Source organism: Corylus avellana, chromosome 7, assembly GCF_965113065.1.
Source record: "Corylus avellana chromosome 7, dhCorAvel1.hap1.2, whole genome shotgun sequence".
NCBI lineage: Eukaryota > Viridiplantae > Streptophyta > Magnoliopsida > Fagales > Betulaceae > Corylus > Corylus avellana.
In genome coordinates this window covers 13,023,071-13,049,391 of record NC_142496.1, presented here as the reverse complement: position 1 = coordinate 13,049,391, position 26,321 = coordinate 13,023,071, and the positions used below count along the sequence as shown (strand labels likewise).

Genomic DNA, 26,321 nt, shown 5'->3' with positions numbered 1-26,321 from the left:
AAAAGTCTAATTTTTAACATCATTGATATGTGTTGCATGGATAAGAATGGACTGCACTTTGGCGTTTTAGTTGTCATTTGTCAGAGTTACAAATATGATATATTTTAAGCCATCAAGATCTTACTCTATTAGTGACTCTTTTTGCTAAGACTAGTCAGTTGCTTTTTTGATGTTCTTTGTGTGAATTGAGAATCACTTGAACTGGAAATCATTAGAAAACGTACTGATGCTGCGATCGATCGCACTCCCAGGTGCGATCGATCCCAAAATTTCGAAAACCTACTGATGCTGCGATCGATCGCACTTGGAGTGCGATCGATCGCAGCATCAGTAGGTTTTCGGAAAATTGCGATCGATCTCACTCCAAGTGCGATCGATCTTCAAATTTTGAAAACCTACTGATGCTGCGATCGATCGCACTCCAAGTGCGATCGATCGCAGCATCAGTAGGTTTTCGGAAAATTGCGATCGATCTCACTCCAAGTGCGATCGATCTTCAAATTTTGAAAACCTACTGATGCTGCGATCGATCGTACTCCAAGTGCGATCGACCGCAGCATCAGTAAGTTTTCGGAAAATTGCGATCGATCTCACTCCAAGTGCGATCGATCTCCAAATTTTGAAAACCTACTGATGATGCGATCGATCGCACACAAGAGTGCGATCGATCGCAGTTTTTTTTTTTTTTTTTTTTTAAGGACCATTAGGGTCGACAATTGTCGACCCTAATGGTCAACTAATCAGCGTCCACTTCAAAGTGGACGCTGATAGTCAATTTTTTTTTTAATATTTTTGGACCATTAGCGTCAACAGTTGTGGACGCTAATGGTCAACTATTAGCGTCGACTAATTCTTTTGTGTACATCATCGATCTTTATAGTCAAACACATGTATCTTTTAGGGTCGATAAAGTGGACGCTAAAAGTCATCATTAGGGTCGACTCTAAGTGGACGCTGATAGTTAGTTTTTTTTTTTAATTTTTTAGGACCATTAGCGTCCACAAAAGTGGACGCTAATGGTTTAACCATCAGCGTCCACTTTTATTTGGACGCTAATAGTTATTATTATTATTTTTTTAAAAGGGATATTAGGGTCCATAAAGTCGACGCTAATGGTTAACTAAAAGTGGACGCTATTGCTTGACTATTAGGGTCGACTTTCGCTTCCGTTTACATCATCTTTAGGGTCCAAACATTGCGACTTTTAGGGGCGATAAAGTGGACGCTAAAAGTGATCATTAGGGTCGACTTTTAAGTGGACCCTGATGATCAGACATTTGATCATTAGGGTCGTACTATTAGGGTCGACACTTTTAGGGTCGAAAAGTGGACGCTGTTGCCAACAGCGTCCACTTTAGGGTCTTTAGGGGCGACTTTAAGTCGCCCCTAAAGAGCTAATTTCTTGTAGTGTTTGCTGTTCATTGTTTTTTTGTACATATTTTTTGCTCAATCCCTTTTCTTCCCTTCCAAGCGTTGGATAGGATGGTAAGTTTAATTAATAGAGTTTTGTTCATATTTTTGCTCAGCAATGTTTCTAGCTACCTTGTGGTTTCCGTTTGCCCTAATTTAATTTGTATATTTGCAAGAGTTGGGCGGGTGGGGACCAATGGGGAAGACCAATATCATGTCTTTACTTGAAACAACATTAAACCCAACCATTCGAAGCACCATCCGTGCAGCCATGAACCACTTCTTCCATACCAACAGGCGCACACGCAAGCCATCGCTCGCCAAATGACCCTTTCGCAAATCCTCTCTCCTCATGCACCCTCTTTTGTTTCCCTCTTCTTCCTCCTCTCCTATTACTTCCTCACCCCTGGTTTATGCACTACAAGAAATTAGGTCTTTAGGGGCGACTCAAAGTCGCCCCTAAAGGTCCTAAAGTGGACGCTGTTACCAACAGCGTCGACTTTTCGACCCTAAAAGTGTCGACACTAATAGTCCGACCCTAATGATCAAATGTCTGATTATCAGGGTCCACTTAAAAGTCGACCCTAATGATCACTTTTAGCGTCCACTTTATCGCCTCTAAAAGTCGCAATGTTTTGACCCTAAAGATGATGTAAACGGAAGCAAAAGTCAACCCTAATAGTCAAGCATTAGCGTCCACTTTTAGTTAACCATTAGGGTCCACTTTGTCGACCCTAATGGTCCTTTAAAAAAATAATAATAATAACTATCAGCGTCCAAACCAAAGTGGACGCTGATAGTTAACCATTAGGGTCGACTTTTGTCGACCCTAATGGTCCTAAAAAATTCTCAAGCAAATTAACTATCAGCGTCCACTTAGAGTCGACCCTAATGATCACTTTTAGTGTCCACTTTATCGACTCTAAAAGGCGCAATGTTTTGACCCTAAAGATGATGGAAGTAGTCGACGCTGATAGTCAACCATTAGCGTCCACTTTTGTGGACGCTAATGGTCCAAAAAAATTTTAAAAAAAATTTGACTATCAGCGTCCAAATTAAAGTGGACGCTGATAGTTAACCATTAGGGTCCACAAAGTCGACCCTAATGGTCCTAAAAAATCAACAAAAAAAAAATCTGCGATCGATCGCACTTGGAGTGCGATCAATCGCAACGTCAATAGGTTTTCGATCTCAAAATGTAAAAAACCTACTGACGTTGCGATCGATCGCACTTCAAGTGCGATCGATCGAAGTGCGATCGATCGCAACGTCAGTAGGTTTTCTACATTTTGAGATCGATCGCACAATCATGTGCGATTGATCGCAGTACCAGTAGGTTTTCAAGTAGGTTTTTTATATTTTGCGATCGATCACACTCCAAGTGCGATCGATCGCAAAACCAGGAAACAAATTCATATATTCGTGGAACTTAGATTTATCTTGGCTGCCTTAGAATCCATTTTGGGCTCTATTTTATAATCATTATATGCTGGTTTAAGAGATCCATTAAACTGAAAAATGATGTGCATGTTTGGCGGTAAGGATATCTTTTCCAACTTTCATCCTTGTTCAATTCGGTAGCTTACTTGAGAAAAGACAATATAAAGAATATGGAGAGTTAATCATAGATTATGGTTATCTCATTCTGTTTAGGTAATACGTTTTTATTCCAATAACCTAAGCTAAGTGTTTTGGGTTAGGCAATTCTCCCACAGCTTCCCTGTATGCGTAAAAGAAATTGTAGCCGAATGAACTAACTTTCAGTTGCTTAGCATTTCCTTGGTCTAGGCAAAAATTAATAAATATGGATTTTGGCTGTGGAAAAATATGAAGATTGAGAGGAGAATATTAGCATTTCCTTGGCATTCAGTTTGCTGGAATTTTGACAGAATATTGATAGCTAGTGCAGCCAAGTGCAGGATTTACTCATGAATTTAAGGCTGGAAATTTCGAAACTCTATAAATGTTCCCCTAAAAATATTTATAAAAAGGAAATCTTACCAAGCTTAAAATACATACACAAACATATTTAGGCTTTCATAACACTAACCTTTTTATAGGGATATCCAAGTCAGCAATATAATGGAGTGTAAAACTGATAAATTCCTGCACATTTTCAATCCATCAGGACAAGGAATTGATAAATATAGTATGCTAGAAAATGTTTTGTACAAAGTTTTAGTCTACCATACAACTCTATAACCTACACCCATAGCCATTCTCACTATCCATTATTACTATAGGCTCGCAGAAGAACAACTAATAAGATGCTTTATGAGCCACAAGACCATTCTCAGAAAATACATAATCGTAGTCATCAATAACTGCAAAGAGAAAAGAGACACTTAATAGTATAGTCATGTACATATGAAAAATTGTGAAGTAGACAACTGCACTTGGCCCTGATTTTGAGAACTATTGAAAACCAATCAGATAATGCTTATAAAGGTTAGACTTGAAACTCATTTATAATCCATAGAAAACATAATGCTTGATTGTCAAGGTTCATGACGAATATTCACATGAAAAATACATTTGAAAGTTAATAACCAAAGTATATTTTTAGATCATGTTGAAACAAATGGAATAATCAAACAGATTTTGGGTTCCTAGCTCTTATAGCTAAGCAATTACCTTTCGAAGTTCCCGCATGAATTCTAACAGCATTGGAGTGACCACCTAGCATTTGAGTGGAAAAAGTTGCATCAAAGACAATTTCAAGCGGATACATGGAAATGTTACTTCCATGCAATAAATCTAAGAAATAACAACTTGCTTACCTATATCCTATGCTGCTGTGACCATAATAATATAAACAATACAATGGAACAAAATTAGCAAGCAAAATGAATCAGAGAAGAAAATTGGTACCTTTCTTGGAGCAGTAAGGGTCCCATCCACATCAAATAAAGCAATTAAACCAGGATTCCTAATGGCCATTTCGCTCAACATATTTTTCTGCAACACCAAATCCACAATATCACAACATCAAAATTATGTAAGACACCACCATTATACCACTAAAACTTTAATAACTAGACAACTAACCGTATCCACAATAGATGACCAAAACACATAAGACCCAACTTATTCTAAAGCCAACGCACCATCCCAAATAAAAAAAATTAAAAATTAAAAATTAAAAATGCATCTTCTCCACTGTCACACCACCAAAGCAAGCTTTAGCCAAAAAGCTAAAAAAATTCAACACAATCACTCAAAAAACCATAGCCTCATGTATGTTTAGTGTACATACACTACAAAAAAATATGTGTTTTTTGACGTGGCAAACAGTAACTTATGTTTGCCACGTCAAAATCTTTTGACGTGTGAAATTGCGCACGTCAAAAAAATTTTTATTGACGTGTCTTTTTTTACACGTCAAAAGTTTTTTGACGTGTCAATTCCACACGTCAAAAAACTTTTTTTAATAAAAAAAAAAATTAACAATTATTTTGATATAAACAAATATGCATTAACAAACAATAACTTGCTTAATTGGCATAAATAATTAATTTTTATTGTCATTAGTATAAATTATAGTTTATTATCATTAGTATATATGTATGCATGCGTAAATTGATCAGTCTAGTAATATTAATATGGTAGCTACCCATATTATTTTTATAAAAAATATATAAAACATACTTGTTACATTTATTTTATAAGACCTGCAAACCTCATACGAACTCGACAAACACAACATATGCGGCCGGTTAGTTGATACATTTAATTATATATCTATACATCTAGAATATTAATTTGTTTATTTATTTATTATCTAATTAATTTTAATTGGAGAGAATAAATATATATTTATATATATGATAGAGTAAATACTATTTTAATAACATTTAAATAAATACAATTTTATGAAAATAGTTTAAATAAGAATATATATATATATATATATATATATCATAAGTTTTTGACGTGTCAAGCATGACACGTCAAAAAACCATATTAATTTTCATTTTAATTATATATATATATATATGTATATGTATATATATATCGAAAATAATCTTAATTATGATATAAACAAATATGTAATAAACAACACTTGAATGTTAATTGGCATAGAAAATTAATTTTGATTGGGTAGGAAAATTATATATAGTTTATCATATTAGTATAAATGAAGTTGGTATATATATATATATATATATATATATATATATATATATATGATGCATGCTTAAATTGATCAGTCTAGTAATATTAATATGGTAGCTACCCATATTATTTTTATAAAAATATATGGGTCATACTCGATACATTTATTTTATAAGACCTGCAAACCTCATACGAACTCGACAAACACAACATATGCGGCCGGTTAGTTGATACATTTAATTATATATCTATACATCTAGAATATTAATTTGTTTATTTATTTATTCTCTAATTAATTTTAATTGGAGAGAATGGATAATATGTTATATAAGATGAAAAAATTATATAATAAAAGAAATAAAATGTTAGTAGAAATAAGATTTTATTATATAATTATAATTAAATTTATTAAAAATTAAAAAAACGGATAGATGGGCTTGACGTGCCAAGTGGCACGTCAAAAAGCTCCTCGGGAAGGCGCGCATTTTTTCTGCTGCGCCTTCCCCTGCACGTCGCCCCTACCGCCTAGTTTTTCATCTTTTTTCCTTTCTTCTTTTTTTTCCCTCCTGCCACGTCATCTCCTGCATCTTCTTCTCTCCCATTTCTTTCTCTCACAGCGCCCAAGTCCTCCGCCTGAAACCTTCAACACCCCTTTTGGTTTTTCTCCTTCAACCCAGCCAACCTCAACGCGCCTCTGCAGCATTTGTCCCTGGCCATTTCTCGCTTTTTCACGTGGTTTTCTCCCCCTCGGTGGCTCTCTCTCTCTCGCCGGCGCACGTCACCGCCGTTACTCCCTCCGGCGACCACGACCTCGAGTTCGGAAGGCTCTCTCACGCTCTCACTCGTCCTCCTACTCGAAAATCAGGTATATATATATATATATATATATATATATATATATATATATATATATATATATATATATATGGGTTTATATACATATATATATACACAGATATTTATATATGGGTTTATATATGTGATTATATATTTCGTAATATCTATATATATATATATATATAATCTGCAAATATATATATACAGATTATATATTTATAGATTAATTATATACATATTAATTAAATTATTTAATAGATAATTAATTAAATTATATAAAAAAAATGTAATTTACAATGTAAATTAATTTTATAGGTTAAGTAAGTAATTTATTTGCTTAAGATATATGTTTTGTAATATATTTGAATAGTTTGACATGTTTGGTTTGTATATGGTGAGAATATTGTTTAATGTATTTGCATGCATGCATGTACAATTACGTACCTTGGTAGTTTGAAATTATGTTTTTCTGGAGAATTTTGCATTTAGATGTAGACCCATATTTTGTGTAGGTTTTGATTAACAACGGCATATCTATATATATGATTCGTATGTGAATGTTTACATTTACAAAACTTAGAATAATTAAGTATGTCATTCCTAATATGCGTACGTATAAAGTAAAAAACAACGAACATTTGAATTGAAGCTGGATATTGGATTTTATCTACACTTTCCATACAAATGCATAAATGGTTTATTAAACGAAAAAAAGAAAACCAACATTTAACCTAACTAGCTATATGTAGTTTATTTAGGGTGCCCATATGTAATTTACTTAGGTTTTGCACATTAAGATTATGTAGATGTTATAATTAAAAGTCAATTTATGTGTTTGTTTATTAAAAGTGAAAATAAAAAAATTATAACGATGTAGTTAAAGAACCACAAAAAATAAAAGAACATCTAAGTAACTAACTTAGATTTATTTAATTTATTCAGTTAGGGTCCCAGTACTTAAAGCTATGGACAAGAGTTGGATGACACAGTCTAGGGGTACAAGGGAATACAGAGACGGGTGTAGATCATTCGTGGACTTTGCAGTTAGGAACTGCACAATCCCTGATGGAAAAATTCACTGCCCCTGTAAGGTGTGTCGTAATAAGCAGCGCCACCCGCCAGATTTGGTATTTGACCATTTGACAGGGGGTAAGGGAATAATGATTGCATACAGAACCTGGTATTATCACGGGGAGAGGCCTGTTCGGGATCCTGTTGCAGTCTCTACGTCGTCTACCACGAACACGGATCAGGGTTTAGGCGCAGCACAGGGTGAAAACATGCGGTCAATGTTGCGTGATCTATTCGGCATGCACGATGTCATGGAAGACAATTGTGAGCCTGAAGTTGCGGTGCAGGGGAATGAAGAAACTATGAATGAAGAAGCCGATGACAGTGACAGAGTAAAGTACAGTAACTTGCTTAAGAAGGCAGAGAAGCCACTTCATGATGGGACCAAACATAGCAAGCTTAGTGCTACTGTACATCTGTACAACTTAAAGTGTGTTGGCGGACTTAGTAACACAATATTTTCATCTTTTCTTGAGTTCATCAATCAGTTGTTGCCTCCTAGTGATGAAGCTTTGCCGGTTAATACATATGAGGCAAAAAAGTTTCTAAGGGACATGGGCCTCGGGTATGAGAAGATACCGGCGTGTCCTAATAATTGTATGATATTTTGGAAGAACAATAAGGATTTGGATACATGTGCTGTTTGTGGAGTATCTAAGTGGAAGGATGAAATTCAGTTGGATGAGGATGGGCAACCCATATCATCGAGTAAGAAACGCCCGGTGAAGGTGTTGCGGTGGTTTCCACTTATACCACGACTACAGAGATTGTTTATGTCAGAGCATACTGCTCCTTACATGAGGTGGCATGCAGAAGGCCGGACTAAGGACGGTGTATTGAGGCATCCGACCGATGGTGAAGCGTGGAGGGCATTTGATAATTTGCATCCAGACTTCTCGGCGGACAGCAGGAACGTCAGGCTTGGACTAACCTCGGATGGATTTAATCCATTCGGAAACATGAGCACATCCCATAGCACTTGGCCTGTAATGCTTGTACCGTACAACTTGCCTCCTTGGACGTGCATGAAACAAACTTCATTTATACTATCGCTGATAATCCTGGGCCCAAAGTCACCTGGAATGGATCTAGATGTCTACCTACAACCCTTAATTGAGGAGTTACAAGAATTATGGACTGTAGGTATTCGCACATTTGACGTGTCCAAAAAAAAGAATTTTGTGCTACGAGCCCAGTTGATGTGGACAATTAATGACTTCCCAGCATACGCAGATTTGTCTGGGTGGCCTAACAAGGGTGAGAAGGCATGTCCCTGCTGTATGTACTCGACGAGGTCCAGGCGGTTAAAACACGGCAGGAAATTTTGTTATATAGAGCACAGACGATACTTGCCTATTGATCATCCGTGGAGGAGAAATAGAATAACATTTGACGGCAAACAAGAATTTGAATGTGCCCCAGATGTGCCAAGTGGAGATGAAATTCTAAGACAATTGCAAGATATGGCATATGGAGATGAGAATGCCGGTAAGGCAAGGGCGGATAAGAAGAAAAAAGACAAGAAACGAAAGAAGAGTGGGGCGACAGAAAGAGAAGATGATACTGCTAACGTGTTGTGGAAGAAGAAAAGTGTTTTCTTTAGGTTGCCGTATTGGAAAGATAATCTATTGCGGCACAATCTTGATGTCATGCACATTGAGAAAAATGTGATGGACAACATTCTTGGTACAATACTAGACATTCCAAAGAAAACAAAGGACAACATCCAAGCCCGCACAGACTTGCAAGAAATGGGGTTGAGACATTCACTTCATCCGTACACAGGCGAGGATGGTAAAACATATATGCCCGCAGCTTGTCACACGATGTCTAAGGAAGAGAAAACTCAGTTTTTGAAAGTGCTTCGAAATGTAAGGGTGCCAGACGGATATACCTCTAATATTTCTCGATGTGTACGACTTAGTGATTGTACGATATTCGGGTTGAAGAGCCATGATAGTCACGTAATTATGCAACAACTTCTCCCTATTGCATTGCGTGGATCATTGCCAGGAAACGTGGTAAGACCACTTGTCGGGATTTCTGCATTCTTCAGGGGCATATGTTCAACGTCATTGACACGAGATGATATGGACCGATTAGAGGGTGACATTTATATTACTTTGTGCCAGATGGAAAGGGTCTTTCCCCCGAGCTTTTTTACTGTGATGGTTCACTTGGTCGTGCATCTTGTCCTTGAATGCCGACTTGGTGGACCGGTACAATATAGGTGGATGTATCCGGCAGAGAGGTAAAATAGCTTTACTAATATTCATATTTATGAATTTTTATTTTATATGAAATCGTCACTAATTATAATGAATGAATTATGATCATATGTAGAAGCCTTGGGGTGTTCAAATCTAATGTCCGCAATAAAGCGGCTCCTGAGGGATGCATTGTGGAGGGCTACATAGCAACAGAGTTGGTTGCGTTCTGCTCAAGGTATCTAGACCACGCACCAACATTTCACAATAGGACTGTAAGAAACCCAGATGGTTCAAAGGGGGCGGGAACACGAGTTATCCTCGACCGTGTCACATTGACACAAATTCACCGATACATTATTTTTAACTCGGATGAGTTCCTTCAACTACGGACGTAAGTCGTGTTAGTAGTGCATACAAGTTCAATATCACCTTGAACCCTTAGTTGTGAATTAAAATATAATTGAAACGTTGTATTATAGGGTGCACATGGATACACTTAGGCGTTCATGCAGTAGGGGGCGAACGACAGAGGATCAGTTTGAAACCCAACATCATGCGCTATTCTCCGATTGGTACCGTGACTACGTAAGACTACCGTAACGTTTAATTGTTACCTGCTCCTTATATTTAGTTATTGATTCATAACAACTAAAAAAACTTTCTTATGGTCAAATTTTATGTATGTGTTTACAGGTCGATCGATTGGACGATCGACAAAGGAAGGAATTAGGTGACAAACTGGTAATGCATTGTAGAGGGCCGAAGGCCACAGCGACTAGATATAACAGATATGTGATTAATGGAAAGCTGTTTCGCACTATTGCATGCGATGCTGGAAAAAGGACCCAGAATAGCGGGGTGTGCGTGCCAACAGTTGATGGTGAAACGTACTATGGGAAGTTGACGGAAATAATTGAGGTGGAGTACTTCGACAGGACTAGATATGTTTTGTTCAAGTGCGATTGGGCGGATAACACGAGGGACAGGGGGTACAAAGTTGACGAGTATGGCATACTGCTTGTCAGCTTCAAAAACCTTGTCCACCGGGGCCAGGAAATTACTGATGAGTCGTATGTGCTAACGTCACAAGTTGACCAAGTCTTTTACGTCCAAGATGAAAGGGACCCTGATTGGGCTTGTGTTGTAAGAACTAAACCTAGGAACGTATACGACGTTGGACAAGGTGAAGGTTCTGATGATGAAAGTGTCAGCTACCACGAGTGTGAGCCGCTTCTATTGACCAGCAGTAATGAAGTGGATCCCCAGGATGACATTGACTACATCCGACAAGACTTAGATCCGTATGTGATTTAAAAAAATTTAAAACTTTAATAATATATATCGTTCACATTTATTTTGACGTATTTAATGTTATTTCTTTCTACATTGATTGGTTATATTGGTGACTTTTTTATCTATTATATACATAATTAATTGAGTATATTATGTGTTTTGCAGGTTGACATGAGTACGCGGGGGAAGAGTAGACGACGACGGTCCCCACAGATAGACGACCAGGGGTACAGACCCTTGCTCCCTGAGCATGGGGAAGGGTCTCAGCCGGTTCCCTATGATCTTGGCACTCCATATCCTACCATGAGCGAGTTAGGTGTATGTGGACATGGTGAGGTAGAGATGATGTTTCCCCATGAGTTGAACACGGGTATACCAGACAGTGAGCCATCGCAGCCAGATGATAGCGAGACACAATACTATGGGGAGCATGCGGATGATGGCTCAGGTGACTTGGAGTCCGAAGATCCTCCAGATGTGTTGGGCGTTCGACAACTCCGGACAATAAGTAAGTATATATGTTTAAAAAACTCAGTTTGAATATGTATAAAATTTATGTAGTTAGTATTAAATTTGAAATAAATAAAAATTTTCAATTATTAATGTGTTAGGTACCAGGGGAGACGGGAGCACCCAATTTCAGGTGGTGGACATCCCACCATCAAACAAGAAGTGGGAGGTCCCCCTTGGCCAAAAAATCGTCTGCGAGTACAATAAAGCATGGCAGCCCGTAGGATTTAGCGGGATGAAATTCAGAAGGGAGGCCGGGAACATCATAAGGGCAGGGACTTATGTTAAGCTCCGGGATGAATGGGAGCATGTACATCCTCGTGCGAAGGACGATATATGGGACACCCTTATGGTATGGTTACATTTTTCTTCATATTTTAGCATATGTATTTCAATATTTTAAACATTAAAGTGTGCAATTATACGCCTAATTTGTTCGATTTATATATGCAGACTCAGTTCTACATGCCGCCTGAGTACAATATTGAGGCGATTAAAAGGGATGCCTTCAAAGATATGGGCACAAAGCTTAAGAGTTGGAGACACTCTGTAAAACGAGCATTAAAAATTCAAGCGGGCGATACTCCAGACTCAGTGAAGGCGAGAATGGGTGAAGATGCCGTTAGGAGATACGACCCAGTGGACTTGAATGTCTTGTTGGCGAGATGGTGCGACCCGAAAAATCAAGTACGTCAGGAGTGTTTTCAGCAATTACGAGCTTCAAAACATTTTATGAATGACATATATAGAAGTTAATTTTAAAAGAAAAACTAGGAAGAAAAAGAAAAATATTCATGCTTCTTAATTTTAAGTTATTATTTTCTAAAAAACAACTTTTTTACAAACTAAAAACAAAACATGGAAAAAATAGGGAATAAAAAAACTATTCCGAGTAAGGAAGATGAATTTGAGCCATGAACCATCACAATGATTAATGTTAAGTTGTGTTTTGAAACAACATGAATATATTTGAATAAGAAGACAAAATGAGCAATTGGCTAGTGGAATTAATTGTAAATGTTTAGTTTCATTAATTCTAATTGGGTTAGACCTGACATTTTAAGACTTATATACATGTAGGAGTATGCTGCCAAGATGAAAGAATTGCGAGCAAAAAACAACATGCCTCACTGCACTGGGTCGATGAGCTATGCTAGAGTGGCACATCAAGAGGTACTTATATATATATATATATAATCGGTTGTTTAAGTCAAAAACATGTCTTATTTTTTTTTTGTATGCAGACCGTAGACGCGGGGGGCACTCCTCCAACTCGAGCGGAAAGTTACATCAAGACTCACACATACAAGGAATGTGGCTATCCGAATGACGTGGTCAGAGAAAGATGTGTAAGTACTCAAGCATATATATTTTGATAAATTATTTATGATTAACGTTCCTTATACGAGATACTAACTTGTTTTTTAATGTACAGGAGAGGATGCAGGAATTGGCGGCCACTGACCCGGCAAATACTGATACCGTGACGGAAGGGACGGTACGGTGGACACCTAATGACGCGTATGCTCAGGCGCATGGAAATAAGCCGGAGTATGCTGGTAGGGTCCGCCAGCTGGGTCCGAATGTGCTGCCGGTGCGGGGCAGCATACATTCATACTATACACCGTCCCAGACACGGTCTCAAAATTCTTGGAGCTCCTCGTTCTCACAGATGACAGATAGAATCAGAGAACTTGAAGAGGAGCGGGCAGCACAAAAAAGTGCAATGGATGAGATGGCGAGGCAGATTGAAGCACAAAAAGCCCAGATAGCAAAGAAAGATGACATTTTTTAGGCTCGTTTCCGCCAGCTCGAGGCAATGTTCGGGTCGACGTCTGGGTCTGCGCCCCCGAGAGGTAATTCTATATTTTATTTTGTTTTTCTAACAATTGTTCACTGTTAGAATAACTGTTACAAACCCCTAGTTACAGCGGTCCATTTTAAAACTTACGTATATTTGCATCGTATTATAAAATAATTTCTAATTTTTGTATTGATTATTATTGGTTCACAATTAATTCGCAGGTAATGCAAATTAGGAGTTGGAGGATGATTGTGTTGAGTAGAGCGCCATAGGGCTGGTCAACACTGTTTGTTGTTTTGTATATTGTTAGATCTCACTATATGCTTGTTGAGACTAATTGAAACTAATTTCTAGTAGATACTCCAGAAATGTTTTATTGTATATTTGTTTTGCCTTGTGTTAGAACGTTTTTTTCATTTATATATATGTTTTGTTATGTGTTGTGTTGAAATGTAGTATGTGTGTTGAAATTTTGTTTGTTGGATATTGGATACATATTATTAATGAAGTTGTGTTGTGTTGGATATATATATTGGATATAGAATTTTGTTTAATGAAATTGTGTTGTCTTGGATATATATATTGGATATTGAATTTTGTTTAATGAAGTTGTGTTGTGTTGTGTTGGATATAAATATATTGGAAATAGAATTTTGTTTAATTAAGTTGTGTTGTGTTGGATATATATATTGGAAATAGAATTTGGTTTAATGAAGTTGTGTTGTATTGTGTTGGATATATATATTGGAAATTGAATTTTGTCTAATGAGGTTGTGTTGTGTTGGATATATATATTGGATATATTATCTTGTTTAATGAAGTTGTGTTGGATATATATATTATTGGAAATTGATTATGGATTGGATTAGATTGGATTATGGATGGTAGATTATATATGTCGATTATATATATGGTAGATTATGGATTATGTAGATGGATTGTGGATTATGGATTATGTAGGTGGATTGTATTATGAATGTGTATTATGTATTGGATTGTGGATTATGTAGGTGGATTATATTATGGATGTGTATTATAGATTGGATTGTGGATTATGTAAGTGGATTGGATATTGAATTTTGTTTAATGATATATACGTTGGATGTTGGATATATATTGGATGTTGGATATATATTGGTTGTGTTGTGTTGGATATTGGACGTTGGATATATATTGGTTGTGTTGTGTTTGATATATATTGGATGTTGGATATATATTGGTTGTGTTGTGTTGTATATATATTGGTTGTGTTGTGTTGGATATTGGATGTTGTATATATATTGGTTGTGTTGTGTTGGATATTGGACGTTGGATATATATTGGTTGTGTTGTGTTGTGTTGGATATATATTGGATGTTGGATATATATTGGTTGTGTTGTGTTGTATATATATTGGATGTTGTATATATATTGGTTGTGTTGTGTTGGATATTGGACGTTGGATATATATTGGTTGTGTTGTGTTGGATATATATTGGATGTTGGATATTGGTTATATATTGGTTATATATTGGTTGTGTTGTGTTGGATATATATTGGATGTTGGATATTGGTTATATATTGGTTGTGTTGTGTTGGATATATATTGGATGTTGGATATATGTTGGATGTTGGATATTGGATATATATTGGTTGTTGGATATTGGATACGGATTATATAGGTGGATTATTGGATACGGATTATATATTGGATATTGGATGTTGGATGTAGATTATATATCGGATTACAAATATTTGAATATTGAAATTATTGTAACTGGAATTGAAATATCAGGAATTATTGTAATATCAGGAATTATCAGGAATTGTAATTGGATTATTGGAATTATTTAAAAAAAAAAAAAAAAAAAAAAAAAAAATTTGACGTGTCAAACTGTCTAACACGTCAAAAACCTCACGTACAATTTTTTGACGTGTCAAAATGGCACGTCAAAAATTTTTTGACGTGTCATTTTGACACGTCAAAAACGTTTCTGACGTGTCATTTTGACACGTCAAAAATATTTGTGACGTGTCATTTTGACATGTCAAAAAATTTTTGACGTGTCATTTCGGCACGTCAAAAATATTTTTTTGACGTGCCATTTTCGACGCGTCAAAAATATTTTTGACGTGTCACTGTAGACACATCAAAAACCCCAGTTTTTTGACACCTACCCTTTTGACGGTCGATGAACGTCAAAAACGACGCGTCAAGAGAGGTTTTTGACGTGTCAATACCATTGACACGTCAAAAACCCCCAGTCAAAAAAAAAATTAATTTTTGTAGTGATAGTTTTTATTAGATGCATTCTCTTGCTAGCGGCAGCTGAAATTAGCTCACAGTACAATTTCCAAATGGGAATTTCAAGAAATGGGCATTGTGCTGAAAACAGAGGAGCAAATTCTCAAAGGGACTGATTGGGAAATCAGGACTCGAGTAATGCGTGCAGGGAAATTCAAGAAATCTAAAATAAATAGGAATTTGTGTTGCAGATCGGGGCTTCAAGATAGAATTCTATGTAAATAAAGCTGTTAATCAGTTTGATTTGAAGGAGTCTCTAATGTCTTTGTAGTTTGTTGTTTGTCTGTAGAAGGTGGTCTCAGTTTGTAGCAGTAGTAAATTTGTGCGCAGTAGCAGTAGGTAGTTGTGTCTCACAGGTGGTAAGTTTGTTTTAGTAAAATGATGCTCATTCATCCAAAAACAAATTTCTACAAATGGGGTTTATACAAGAACAAAGAGAACATGGCAGACGACAAGAAAAGGCAGAAATTTGAAGATGAAAAATCTCATAGAACAAGAACCCAAAAACTTAAATACAAAAACAGAGAAAAATAAAAATAACAAAGAGTGAGAGAGAGACTTGATGACCAGAAGACTGATGAACGGCAGTGCGGCAGATATCGCCAGCCTTCTTACCGGGGCACACGGCATCAACAGAGACTCCAAATGCCTGCAACGCTTGAAAAGGAACCATCGCCTGCAATCAAAAATCACACTGCAAGACATTAATCACATACATCAATTCAAAGGTGCGCCGGAGAGAGAGTTGTCGGAGACAGCTTAGTGCGCCGGAGAGAGAGAGAGAGACGAGCGCCGGAGTGAGAGAGAGAGAGAGAGAGATCGAGAGTGAGAGTGATGAGGGAGGTAAGTGAGAGGGAGAGAGAGGCAGAAATTTCAGAAATTTGAGGGATTTTGGTGTTTTTGAGGTTTGGGGGAAAAAACACAGTGTCTGAAATTTTTGGTTCGAAAATTTCAGACACCGCGCGCGCCACTTGTTGGCGCAAAAATTGAGCATAATCAGCGGCAACAAAATTGGTCGCCGCTATTTAGGATTTTTTTTTTTTTTTAATTATACTTACAATATTTTTAGAATAATTAAGCACCTTTTATATATATATATATATATATATATATATATATATATATATATATTAACTGATTTAATGAGCCATTCGCAGTTTCACAGTCTGAATTAGTTCATACTTACACATGTATGGCTTAATCTTTAAGACAAGCATATGACTACTAGCAGGATCAACCAGGTACGAACCCTAATTCTCCATCACCCGTCACCACCATAGTAGGCCTCTATCCTACCATCGAAAGTTGATAGGGCAGAAATTTGAATGATGTGTCGCCGGCACGATGGCCGTGCGATCCGTCGAGTTATCATGAATCATCAGAGGAACGGGCAGAGCCCTATATATATATATATAGTTACAATTTTTTTTTAAAAAAAAATTATACTTACAATTTTTTTAATTTTTGTTTTTCTTTATTTTCTCTTGTAATATGTTTTTTATTATTATTATAATATTAACTAATAATTTCCGTTTAATAAATTTTTATGATAAAGATCATTAAGTTGATATTTATCTTATAATTAATTATAAGATCAATACAAAATCCAAAGATAATATAAGATTAATATAACTAATGCACTAAGATAATATAAAAAGCTTATAGTTCAATTGAATGTTCGATTGAACCTTCAATTGTATCCAGTTTGATCAATCAATTGATCTTATCGTAATCAATATAATTAATTCACTAGAATCTATCGGATGTTTGATCGATCAATTGATTCTATTACAATCAATCGAACTAATTCACTAGGATCGATTGGATTTTCGATCGGATGTTTGATCTTATCACGATCAATTGAACTAACTTACTAGGATCGATTGGATGTTTGATTGATCGGATTTTCGATCCAACATTTGATTGATCATTTGATTCTATCACGATCAATCGAACTAATTCATTAGGATCGATCGGATGTTTGATCGATCATTTAATCCTATTACGATCAATCGAACTAATTCATTAAGATCGATCTCAATCGAACTAATTAATTAGGATCGATCGAATGTTTGATCAATCACTTGATCCTATCACGATCAATCAAATTAATTCAGTAAGATCGATCGGATGTTTGATCGATCATTTGATCCTATCACGATCAATCGAATTAATTCAGTAGGATCCATCGGATGTTCGATCGATCATTTGATCAATTAATTATATATATGAATATATATTATATACATACTTGTTAGTTACTATATACTAACTTAGTATTACTATTAAGTTAAGTGGTAGATCACATGATCTAAAGATGATGTGAATTGTAATTAGAAAAAAAAAAAAAAAAAAAGATTATGTGAATTATTATATCATATGATCATATATATCACAAATTAAGTGATTAATATTAGAATCAACAATGTGTTTGTTTAGAGATATATGTTGTTGTTATGTTTAGAGTATTATGCTGTAGATATCATTATAAGTTAGATGTTTCGTCATATAGTCTACCATTATAATTTATATGATTATATAAAATGATCAATTGATGATTAAATCATGTGATTATATAATAACAAAATATACATATATAATATGACGTAAGTCAGAAGTATTTACAAACTTATACAAATACAACAATTAAGTACCCAGAGACTTAATAACTAGTTACTTAATAAACTAACATATTAACTAAGTTAATATATTAAATTACTAACCTAGTATAATTTACTATAGGTTAATATATATAATTTACTTAATATATATATATATATATATATATATATATATTATACATACTTGTCCGTTAATATATACTAACTTAGTATTACTAAGTAAGTTAACTATTTTCAAAAAACAATGACATGATGATGTGTATTATCATTCTAATTACATTAGATCATAGTTAATTAGTTAATTAAGTATGCTCTAGTGTAATTAGAATGATAATACATATGAACTTGATCTAATAATGTTTTTTTTTTTTTTAGAAAACTTTGTCCTATTCTTCATGAATTAAGTTTCATAATATTTAAGTATAATGTATTATCACTATAATTTATATGATTATATGACATGATCAACTGATTATTAAATCAACTGATTATATAATAACAAATTATACATATATAATATGATATAAATATACAAATATATACTAATACAATAATTAAGTATCTTGAGACTTAATACAATAATTAAGTATCTAGAGACTTAGTTTCAATGTATGTTATAAATCCATCTATGTTATACATTACGTTTCAAAAAGCTTTAGTGGACGCTATTGAGCTTGTAGTTTAATTTTATTCTTTTTTTAAAAAAAAATTTTAGAAGAGCTTTAGCGTCCACTATTGTGCATCAATTTTTTTTTTTTTTTTTTAAATTTTTCCTACCTACTCTTTAGGGTCGACAAAGTCGACCCTAATACTTGGCATCAATTTTTTTTTTTTTTTTAATTTTTCTACCTACTCTTTAGGGTCGACTCTCAAAGTCGACCCTAATAATAGGTCAATAGTGTCCACTCTTAGTGGACGCTATTGGTCATCAAATTTATTTTTTAATTCTTCTAGGCACTCTTTAGGGTCGACTTTTGTCGACCCTAATGCCTAACTATTAGGGTCGACCCTAATAATAGGTCAATAGCGTCCACTCTTAGTGGACGCTATTGGTCATCAAATTTATTTTTTTAATTTTTTTTTAATTCTTCTAGGCACTCTTTAGGGTCGACTTTTGTCGACCCTAATGCCTAACTATTAGGGTCGACTCTCAAAGTTGACCCTAATAATAGGTCAATAGCGTCCACTCTTAGTGGACGCTATTGGTCATCAAATTTATTTTTTTAATTTTTTTTTTAATTCTTCTTTAGGGTCGACTTTTGTCGACCCTAATGCCTAACTATTAGGGTCGACTCTCAAAGTCGACCCTAATAATAGGTCAATAGCGTCCACTCTTAGTGGACGCTATTGGTCATCAAATTTATTTTTTTAATGTTTTTTTTTAATTCTTCTTTAGGGTCGACTTTTGTCGACCCTAATGCCTAACTATTAGGGTCGACTCTCAAAGTCGACCCTAATAATAGGTCAATAGCGTCCACTCTTAGTGGACGCTATTGGTCATCAAATTTATTTTTTTAATTTTTTTTTAATTCTTCTACGTACTCTTTAGGGTCGACTTTTGTCGACCCTAATGCCTAACTATTAGGGTCGACTCTCAAAGTCGACCCTATTGAGCTTTTATGTGATTTTTTTTTCTTTTTTTATTTTTTTTCCATCTTTCAGCGTCCACTTAAGTGGACGCTATTGGTTAAGTATAATAGTTGACCCTAAAAGTTTTTTTTTCGCCGCTTAAATTTTTCCCGCCCCTAGGATAATTCCCGCGCGTATATTAGGGTCGACTTATTAGCGTCCACTGTAAAGTGGACGCTAATAGTCAACTTTTCGACCCATTATTAGCGTCTACTTCGAGGTGGACGCTAATACGGAACTATTAGGGGCGACTTTCAAAGTCGCCCCTAATAGTTGAGTATTAGGGGCGACTTTTGAGTCGCCCCTGATGAGTATCTTTCTTGTAGTGATGGTTAATTAGTGTTTAGGGTTTAGAGTTTTGTAAGAATAAACATCTTGTAATTTATAATTCTTTTATGGTAGATTGATTTTCATTTTTATGTATTGTTCAACAAAAATGGTCAACAAGTTTGGTGAGCATGATAGTGGCTAATTTTTTTTTTTTTTTAGCTAGAATGGAGCTAGCCAAATGATGGGGCTACTTTTTTGCTGAATTTTTGCTACAAGCTAGGCTAGCCAAAATAACAAGTGGTTAACGCAATGAGAATGCTTTTATTGTATATGCCAAAATCTATCGGATGGGGATCATCTTTATTTCAAGTCAAATTGAGAGGCTAGGGTCTTTTTTTGAAGGAATTATTTCTTCATTGAAGCAAAATGCTCTGCACAATGCAAAAGATATAATTTGGAGTCTTCACAACTCAAACATTATCTATGACATACACAATATATAGCCTCTCGGGTTATAATAAGATAACATTTATGAAAAGTCATCATCTCGACCAGTTTCAGATCTACAGCAAATTCTGGTGAATCACGTCTCCATCCACTGCCAGGTCCTTGATTCCCAAACTTTTTCTTTTTCTTTTTTATTTTTTTTATTTTATTTTTATCTCCACTACTAGCAGTGCTTTATCAATCACAATCCCCTTCAATGTCTTTACCATAGAGACAATTCTTCTATATGCTTAATAACTCTTCCATCATCAGTCTATGATTTACTTCCAAAAAAAGAACCATAAGAAAACAAAAGACAGACCGAAAACCAATTCCGTTATTCTTAAGGATTCGTGAAAACAAAATCTAAGAAAACAAATAAAACTTCACCCCATAGATCGCTACTAAAAGCAGATTTAAAGAAAATACATTCTTATTCAAAAACAACGAAAATACAATAACAAAAACCTAACACACCCTCACGCGTTCCACGTGCTACTGCCGGCCAGCCACACGCCGCTAAAAATTACCCTGAGGACCATGCATTGACACACACGCTCCAATCGATCTATGATGGAGGCGGGAAAAGTGAGGGGGAAGGGGGGAAAGAGAAAGGGGGTGGGGAGGAGGGATTCGTACGTAACTCCCTTATCCCACTCTACTATGCCAGAGGCTAGGGTCTATTTCGTAGTCCAAGTTTTTCTTTGACGTATCTAACAGTTAATTTTAAATGACGTAGCAATATCATATTGAAATGAAATAGAAATGATCTATTTCATTGTTAAGATTTTGTTTTAGAGGATAGTTTAATATTTAAAATCTATCATGTCTATAGGAATAGAACAAAATAATCATCACTAATTTTGAGTAAGGTATCTATTTTATATGTTACAATATGATATATCTACGAGTGATGACTATGGAAGTTTATTGATTATTGAAAATGTAAGGAGGGAGAGAGGAAGAAACACTGAGAAATATATATTAGGGACTATATTTTTCCTTTGATGCATTTCATTTCATTGATGGTTTATTTATATAAGTGATTTACTAGCTATTATATTGTAGCCATTGCTTTGTTTCCTTTTGTTGCCTTGTTTCCTTTCCCTGCAAATATCAAATACATTAAAAAGTAACGGCAAGACTAGTAAAAATGAAACACATTGCCAGACAGAACCTCCAACGATTTTTTATTTTTATTTTTTTTCTACACCCATCACTTCTCACTTTTATTTTTCTTGAGCTACAAAATTGTACGTATTGCAGCAATTTGCCACCCTTGGGCAGCTAGAGTCTTTGCAGAACCTCTATATTGTTGGGTTTGATGAAGTTGTTACAGTGGGTCGTGAATTTTTTGGTAGCTGTTCTTCTTCATCTAAGCCATTTGGTGCCCTCAAAGTTCTTAGGTTTGAGAATATGAAGAAGTGGGGGGAATGGAATTATTTTGGTGACGAAAATGAGGGTGTAAGTTTTCCTCAACTTGGAGAGCTTTATATTATAAACTGCCATAAACTAACCGGAGGGTTGCCTATCCATCTTCCTTCTTTAGCCATACTTGGTAATACTAATTGTCAGCAATTGGTGGCTCCACTCCCAAGGACTCCTGCTATACGTAATTTGTGGTTGTATGATTGTAATGGGGTTTTGTTAAATGAATGGCCACCTGGAAATTCTGGAATGCAGAAGCTCCAAATTGAAGGATTTGATGCACTAGAGTTCCTACCCAAGGGAATGATAGACTCCAATGGCAGTCTTCAAGAGTTGGTGATCAGAAGATGTTCCTCACTTGTGTCCCTTCCTAAAGATGGTCTTCCATCTACATTAAAAACCCTTGTGATTGATTATTGTAAGAAGTTAGAGCTCCCAACAAACCTGGACTATTCATCCCTGCGAAAACTGTCGTTGTGGAATTGTGATTCTGTGAAGTCCTTTTCATTAGATTTATTCCCAAATCTTGATCACATCGGAATCGCTTCGTGTAGCAACCCGGTTTGGGCTTTGTTCTTAATTATTTATTTATTTTTTCAGAACTTATTTTTAACAATAAATAATCACTTAATTAATACTTTAACAATGATAGTATGATACGCCTAAGCTACAAGTTACAAGTGAGGACATTATTCTTGGTTAATATAAAGATATTTTGATATAAAAGGCTTTTTATTTGCCAATATATATTGACCATATTATGTAGATCTTCCACAATTATGGCCATTTAGTGTTTTTTTGTTTCCGCATGGGTTCTGGTATTTATTTTATCAATTGAAAAGGCATATGGCTTATGTACTTGAGTTCTTTAATTAAATGTATTTTTGTTTCAAATTCGATCAATAAGGATGTGAGGAACTTTGGGTTTATGTATTTTAATCATAAAAAATAATTAAAAAAAAAAGGCAAAAATCTTCTGGTGGGTTGAAAGTCATTTATTTAAGTTAAGATTTTACTGTTAAATTGGATGAAAACTGATGCAGCCTGACTTGGTACAATGCAAAGAAAACATCAACAAGAAGAACGGATAAATAATTCTAGACATTGAGTCTATCAAAGATCTAAGAATTTTTTTCAAAACTATAGAGTCTATCTATGGTTTGAAGGAAAATAGAAACAAAGCTCAACTCTGGGACTTCTTATTGCATAAAACTCAAATAATATCAAAAACTACTTCTCACAAATTAGGTCCCGGGTGAGTCCCATCAAGTCCCGGCAAGGTCCCGAGTGGTGTCCCGGGCGGGTCCTAGTCAAGTCCCAGGCCGGTCCTGGGCAGGTCCAGGTTAAATCCCGGGCGAGTCTCGGACAGGTCCCAGGCGAGTCTCGACGCGGCTCCTGGTCAAGTCCCGGGCGGGTCTCGGTCAAGTCCAGATGGAGTCCTGGGCGAGTCTTGGCATGGTAAGTCGGTTTGAGAATGATATGCTTAAAGTCAGAAAATGATTTACGGTTTTCAAAACCTAAAACATTTTCCGAAAATTAAAAAAGAGTTTTTGGTAAAAGGAAAAATATTTTTCGTTGACTATTATTTTACATCGCACTAAACACTGTAAAATGCAAAAATTATTTTCTGGAAACCACGAAAGAAACCAAACCTTAATTTATCAATTTGGATTCCATCAACTTAATTTATTAATTAATTCGGCTCATCCATCAAGATGATTACTAAATATGTGAAAATATATACAATATTGCAGACCTGACCTTTCATATGTACGTGAAAATGCATTCGATCTAAATGAGATTCTTATAAATTTTTCTTTAAAATTAACCATATCTTCCCATAAAAACTGCAGCCTTTCTCGTCATTTTTCGACAAATTAACGACAAAATTGTCATCCAACAAATCTTTAAAAGCAGACAATACACACTTGTAACACGTTTCATTACATAACTTTTAATTAATGTATTATATGCTTACCAAAACCGTATTTTGTGGCTTTTTTCTTCCCATCTTTTGCCAATCTGTACGTGTATCATGTGGAATGCGATTGAGCTAAATTTTTCTACAGTCAGTAACTACGGCTTAATTCTCCTACAGCCAATAATTTCAATTTTGATTGCTCTAGTTTTCGAAAATCATGATGAGATTCTCAGAACCCTTAGGGAAGGCTTAGAGCGCGCGTGATGGCATGTCTGTAGGAGTTGAAGGGTCTAGTTGAGTGTGTGTCCAGATCGGCCGATCATAAACCTAGCGTCTAGAAAAGAGTCAGTAGCAGTAACCAGGGGGAGACAAATACTTGTTTATATGACTAAGGGAAAATTTCAGTAATTACTATATATATCCACGATCTTTCATTAACTACTTTTGTAATTATACTCTTAAACTTTTACAAATTGTAAATTTAATTAAAATTACCATCTTTCAGAAGTTTGTAATGTCAACTCGATCTCCCGTTTAAAATTCATAGTATTTTTGTAATTTTTTAAACATATTATGAATACTTTGAAATTTTCACTTTTCAACCATATGATTTAACGTTGAATTTTATAAACTCTCCGTGTCATTATGCATTTTGCATTTTATGTACAAGGCTACTGTGGACACAGTTCAAAGTCTCAATATGTGTTCTTCTTGAGCAATTTCCATGTGTAGGCCGTGGGAGGATACCGATTACTATATCGAATTGTGTTTACACCTAACATGTGCATTTTAAAGGAATTAGTCTATGAATAAAAATAAAAAATAAAAAAAAAACCGTGTGCATTTCCCTCATCAACCATCTGATTTAACGTTGAATTTTATATACTCTCCGTCTCATTACGCATTTTGCATTTTATGTAGAAGGCTACTATAGACACTTCTTTTTTTTTTTTTCTAAGCAAATAAGGAAAGGGTACATAACTCAAAAAACCGAAAAGGGGTTGGGCTCCCCAACAACAAACCCAAAACAGCAAAACAATGCAGAAAATACAAACAAATAGGAAATGGGCCAAAAAATGGCCCGGTCCTCTGGATCTTGGTCAACAGACCAAGAAATGGCACCATCAAAGTGGTGTTTTAAGCAAGCCAAAGATCTGACTAGCTTTGAAGCAACAACACCCTCCAAAAGGAGGCCGTTGAAGGAGAGGCACTGAATTCCCATCTGAATCTGCAGCAGGGGAGAACCGATCTCCGGTTGATGAAGCAATCTCCACAAAAATATCAAACAAGAGTAGCTCAAGGAGATAAATACCCAGAAAAAAACAACAAAACACAACAAACATAAATACAAAACACAAAGCAAAGCAAAATACAAGAAAGAAAGCAAAAACCCCTCAGCAGCAGCGCCAAGGGAGCAAAAAACCACCAAACACCGGAACGAGTGGAGGTAGGCGGGCGAAGGGCAGACCGGAGGAGCCACGCTTCGGAGCGTGTGTACCACGCGTCCGCGAGTAAGATCTACTCTCGGGCGCGTGTGGCTCACGCTCCGGCGAGTGTTGGCCGGACGGAGGTGCAGATGGTTGCGTTGGGAAGCTGAGAGGCTGTAGAGCATGGTGGGGAGGCACGTGTGATGGAGGAGCGACCTGATGTTGATAGATCGGGTTTTTTTGAAAAAACCAAATCTAGAAACACCAGTTTGGGGGCTGCGGAGGCTGATGGATGGCAGGTGGAGGTTGGGCTCGGCCGATCTGTGGCGGAGATGGAACTGTGATGAACGGTGATGGTGGAGGAGTGATGGGAGCTGCTGTGAAGGGGAAAAAGAGACTGGAAACAAAAGAGAGAACAAAAGGGGAAAACAAGAGAAAAAGAGAAGAAAATGAAGGAGAACAAGGGTGGGAGGGAGGAGGAAGGGAGAAAATTCCATCCCTCCTCCCTCAGGCAGCCACACAAGGTGGAAGGTGAACCTCACAAGGAGGTGGAAAGCTTCTTTTAGAGAGAAGGAGGAGCTTCTCTCTCTAAAAGGGCCGGTCAGTATATTTTACTATAGACACTTCAAAGTCTCAATATGTGTTCTTCTTAAGGATTTTCCATGTGTAGGCCGTGGGAGGATACCGATTCCTATATCAAATCGTGTTTATACCTAACATGTGCATTTTAAAGGAATTAGTCTATGAATAGAAGAAAAAAAAATACGTGTGCATTTCACTCATCAACCATCTGATTTAACGTTGAATTTTATAAACTCTCCATGTCATTATGCGTTTTGCATTTTATGTACAAGGCTATTGCAGACACACTTCGAAGTCTCAATGTGTTCTTCTTGAGCATTTTCCATGTGTAGGCCGTGGGAGGATACCAATTCCTATATCGAATCGTGTTTACACCTAACATGTGCATTTTAAAGGAATTAATCTTTGAATAGAAAAAAATA

At 35.9% G+C, this 26,321-nt stretch overlaps 2 protein-coding genes and 1 non-coding gene across 3 annotated transcripts in view; 2 read left to right on the top strand and 1 right to left on the bottom strand.

The window, feature by feature from the left end:
* Positions 1-3,614: 3,614 nt before the first annotated feature.
* Positions 3,615-26,321, bottom strand: part of LOC148584480 (phosphomannomutase-like) — a 48,814-nt gene continuing 26,107 nt past the window's right edge. The window contains exons 3-5 of the mRNA XM_088518181.1: positions 16,151-16,211; positions 4,045-4,089; positions 3,615-3,734 (exon numbers count right to left, since the gene is read on the bottom strand). Coding sequence (XP_088374307.1) covers positions 3,670-3,734; positions 4,045-4,089; positions 16,151-16,211 — 171 coding nt within the window. The 3' untranslated portion in view covers positions 3,615-3,669. The remainder of the gene's footprint in view (positions 3,735-4,044; positions 4,090-16,150; positions 16,212-26,321) is intronic.
* LOC148584481 (uncharacterized) lies at positions 11,241-13,476 on the top strand. Its single transcript, XM_088518113.1, has 7 exons — positions 11,241-11,445; positions 11,549-11,799; positions 11,901-12,134; positions 12,528-12,620; positions 12,692-12,796; positions 12,883-13,085; positions 13,473-13,476. Exons 1-7 carry the CDS (start codon positions 11,241-11,243, stop codon positions 13,474-13,476), a joined length of 1,095 nt encoding a protein of 364 aa, XP_088374239.1.
* LOC132183508 (small nucleolar RNA SNORD90) lies at positions 15,150-15,254 on the top strand. The gene has a single exon (XR_009440469.1). It is a non-coding gene; the product is annotated as a small nucleolar RNA SNORD90 (small nucleolar RNA).

What these genes read in the sequence shown, in the direction of transcription:
- LOC148584481 (XM_088518113.1), top strand. Translation starts at nt 11,241, where the DNA reads ATGAGCGAGTTAGGTGTATGTGGACATGGTGAGGTAGAGATGATGTTT. An exon ending in ATATATGGGACACCCTTATG is followed by an intron (nt 11,800 to 11,900) that starts GTATGGTTACAT and finishes TTATATATGCAG; the next exon opens with ACTCAGTTCTACATGCCGCC. An exon ending in GGTGCGACCCGAAAAATCAA is followed by an intron (nt 12,135 to 12,527) that starts GTACGTCAGGAG and finishes ATATACATGTAG; the next exon opens with GAGTATGCTGCCAAGATGAA.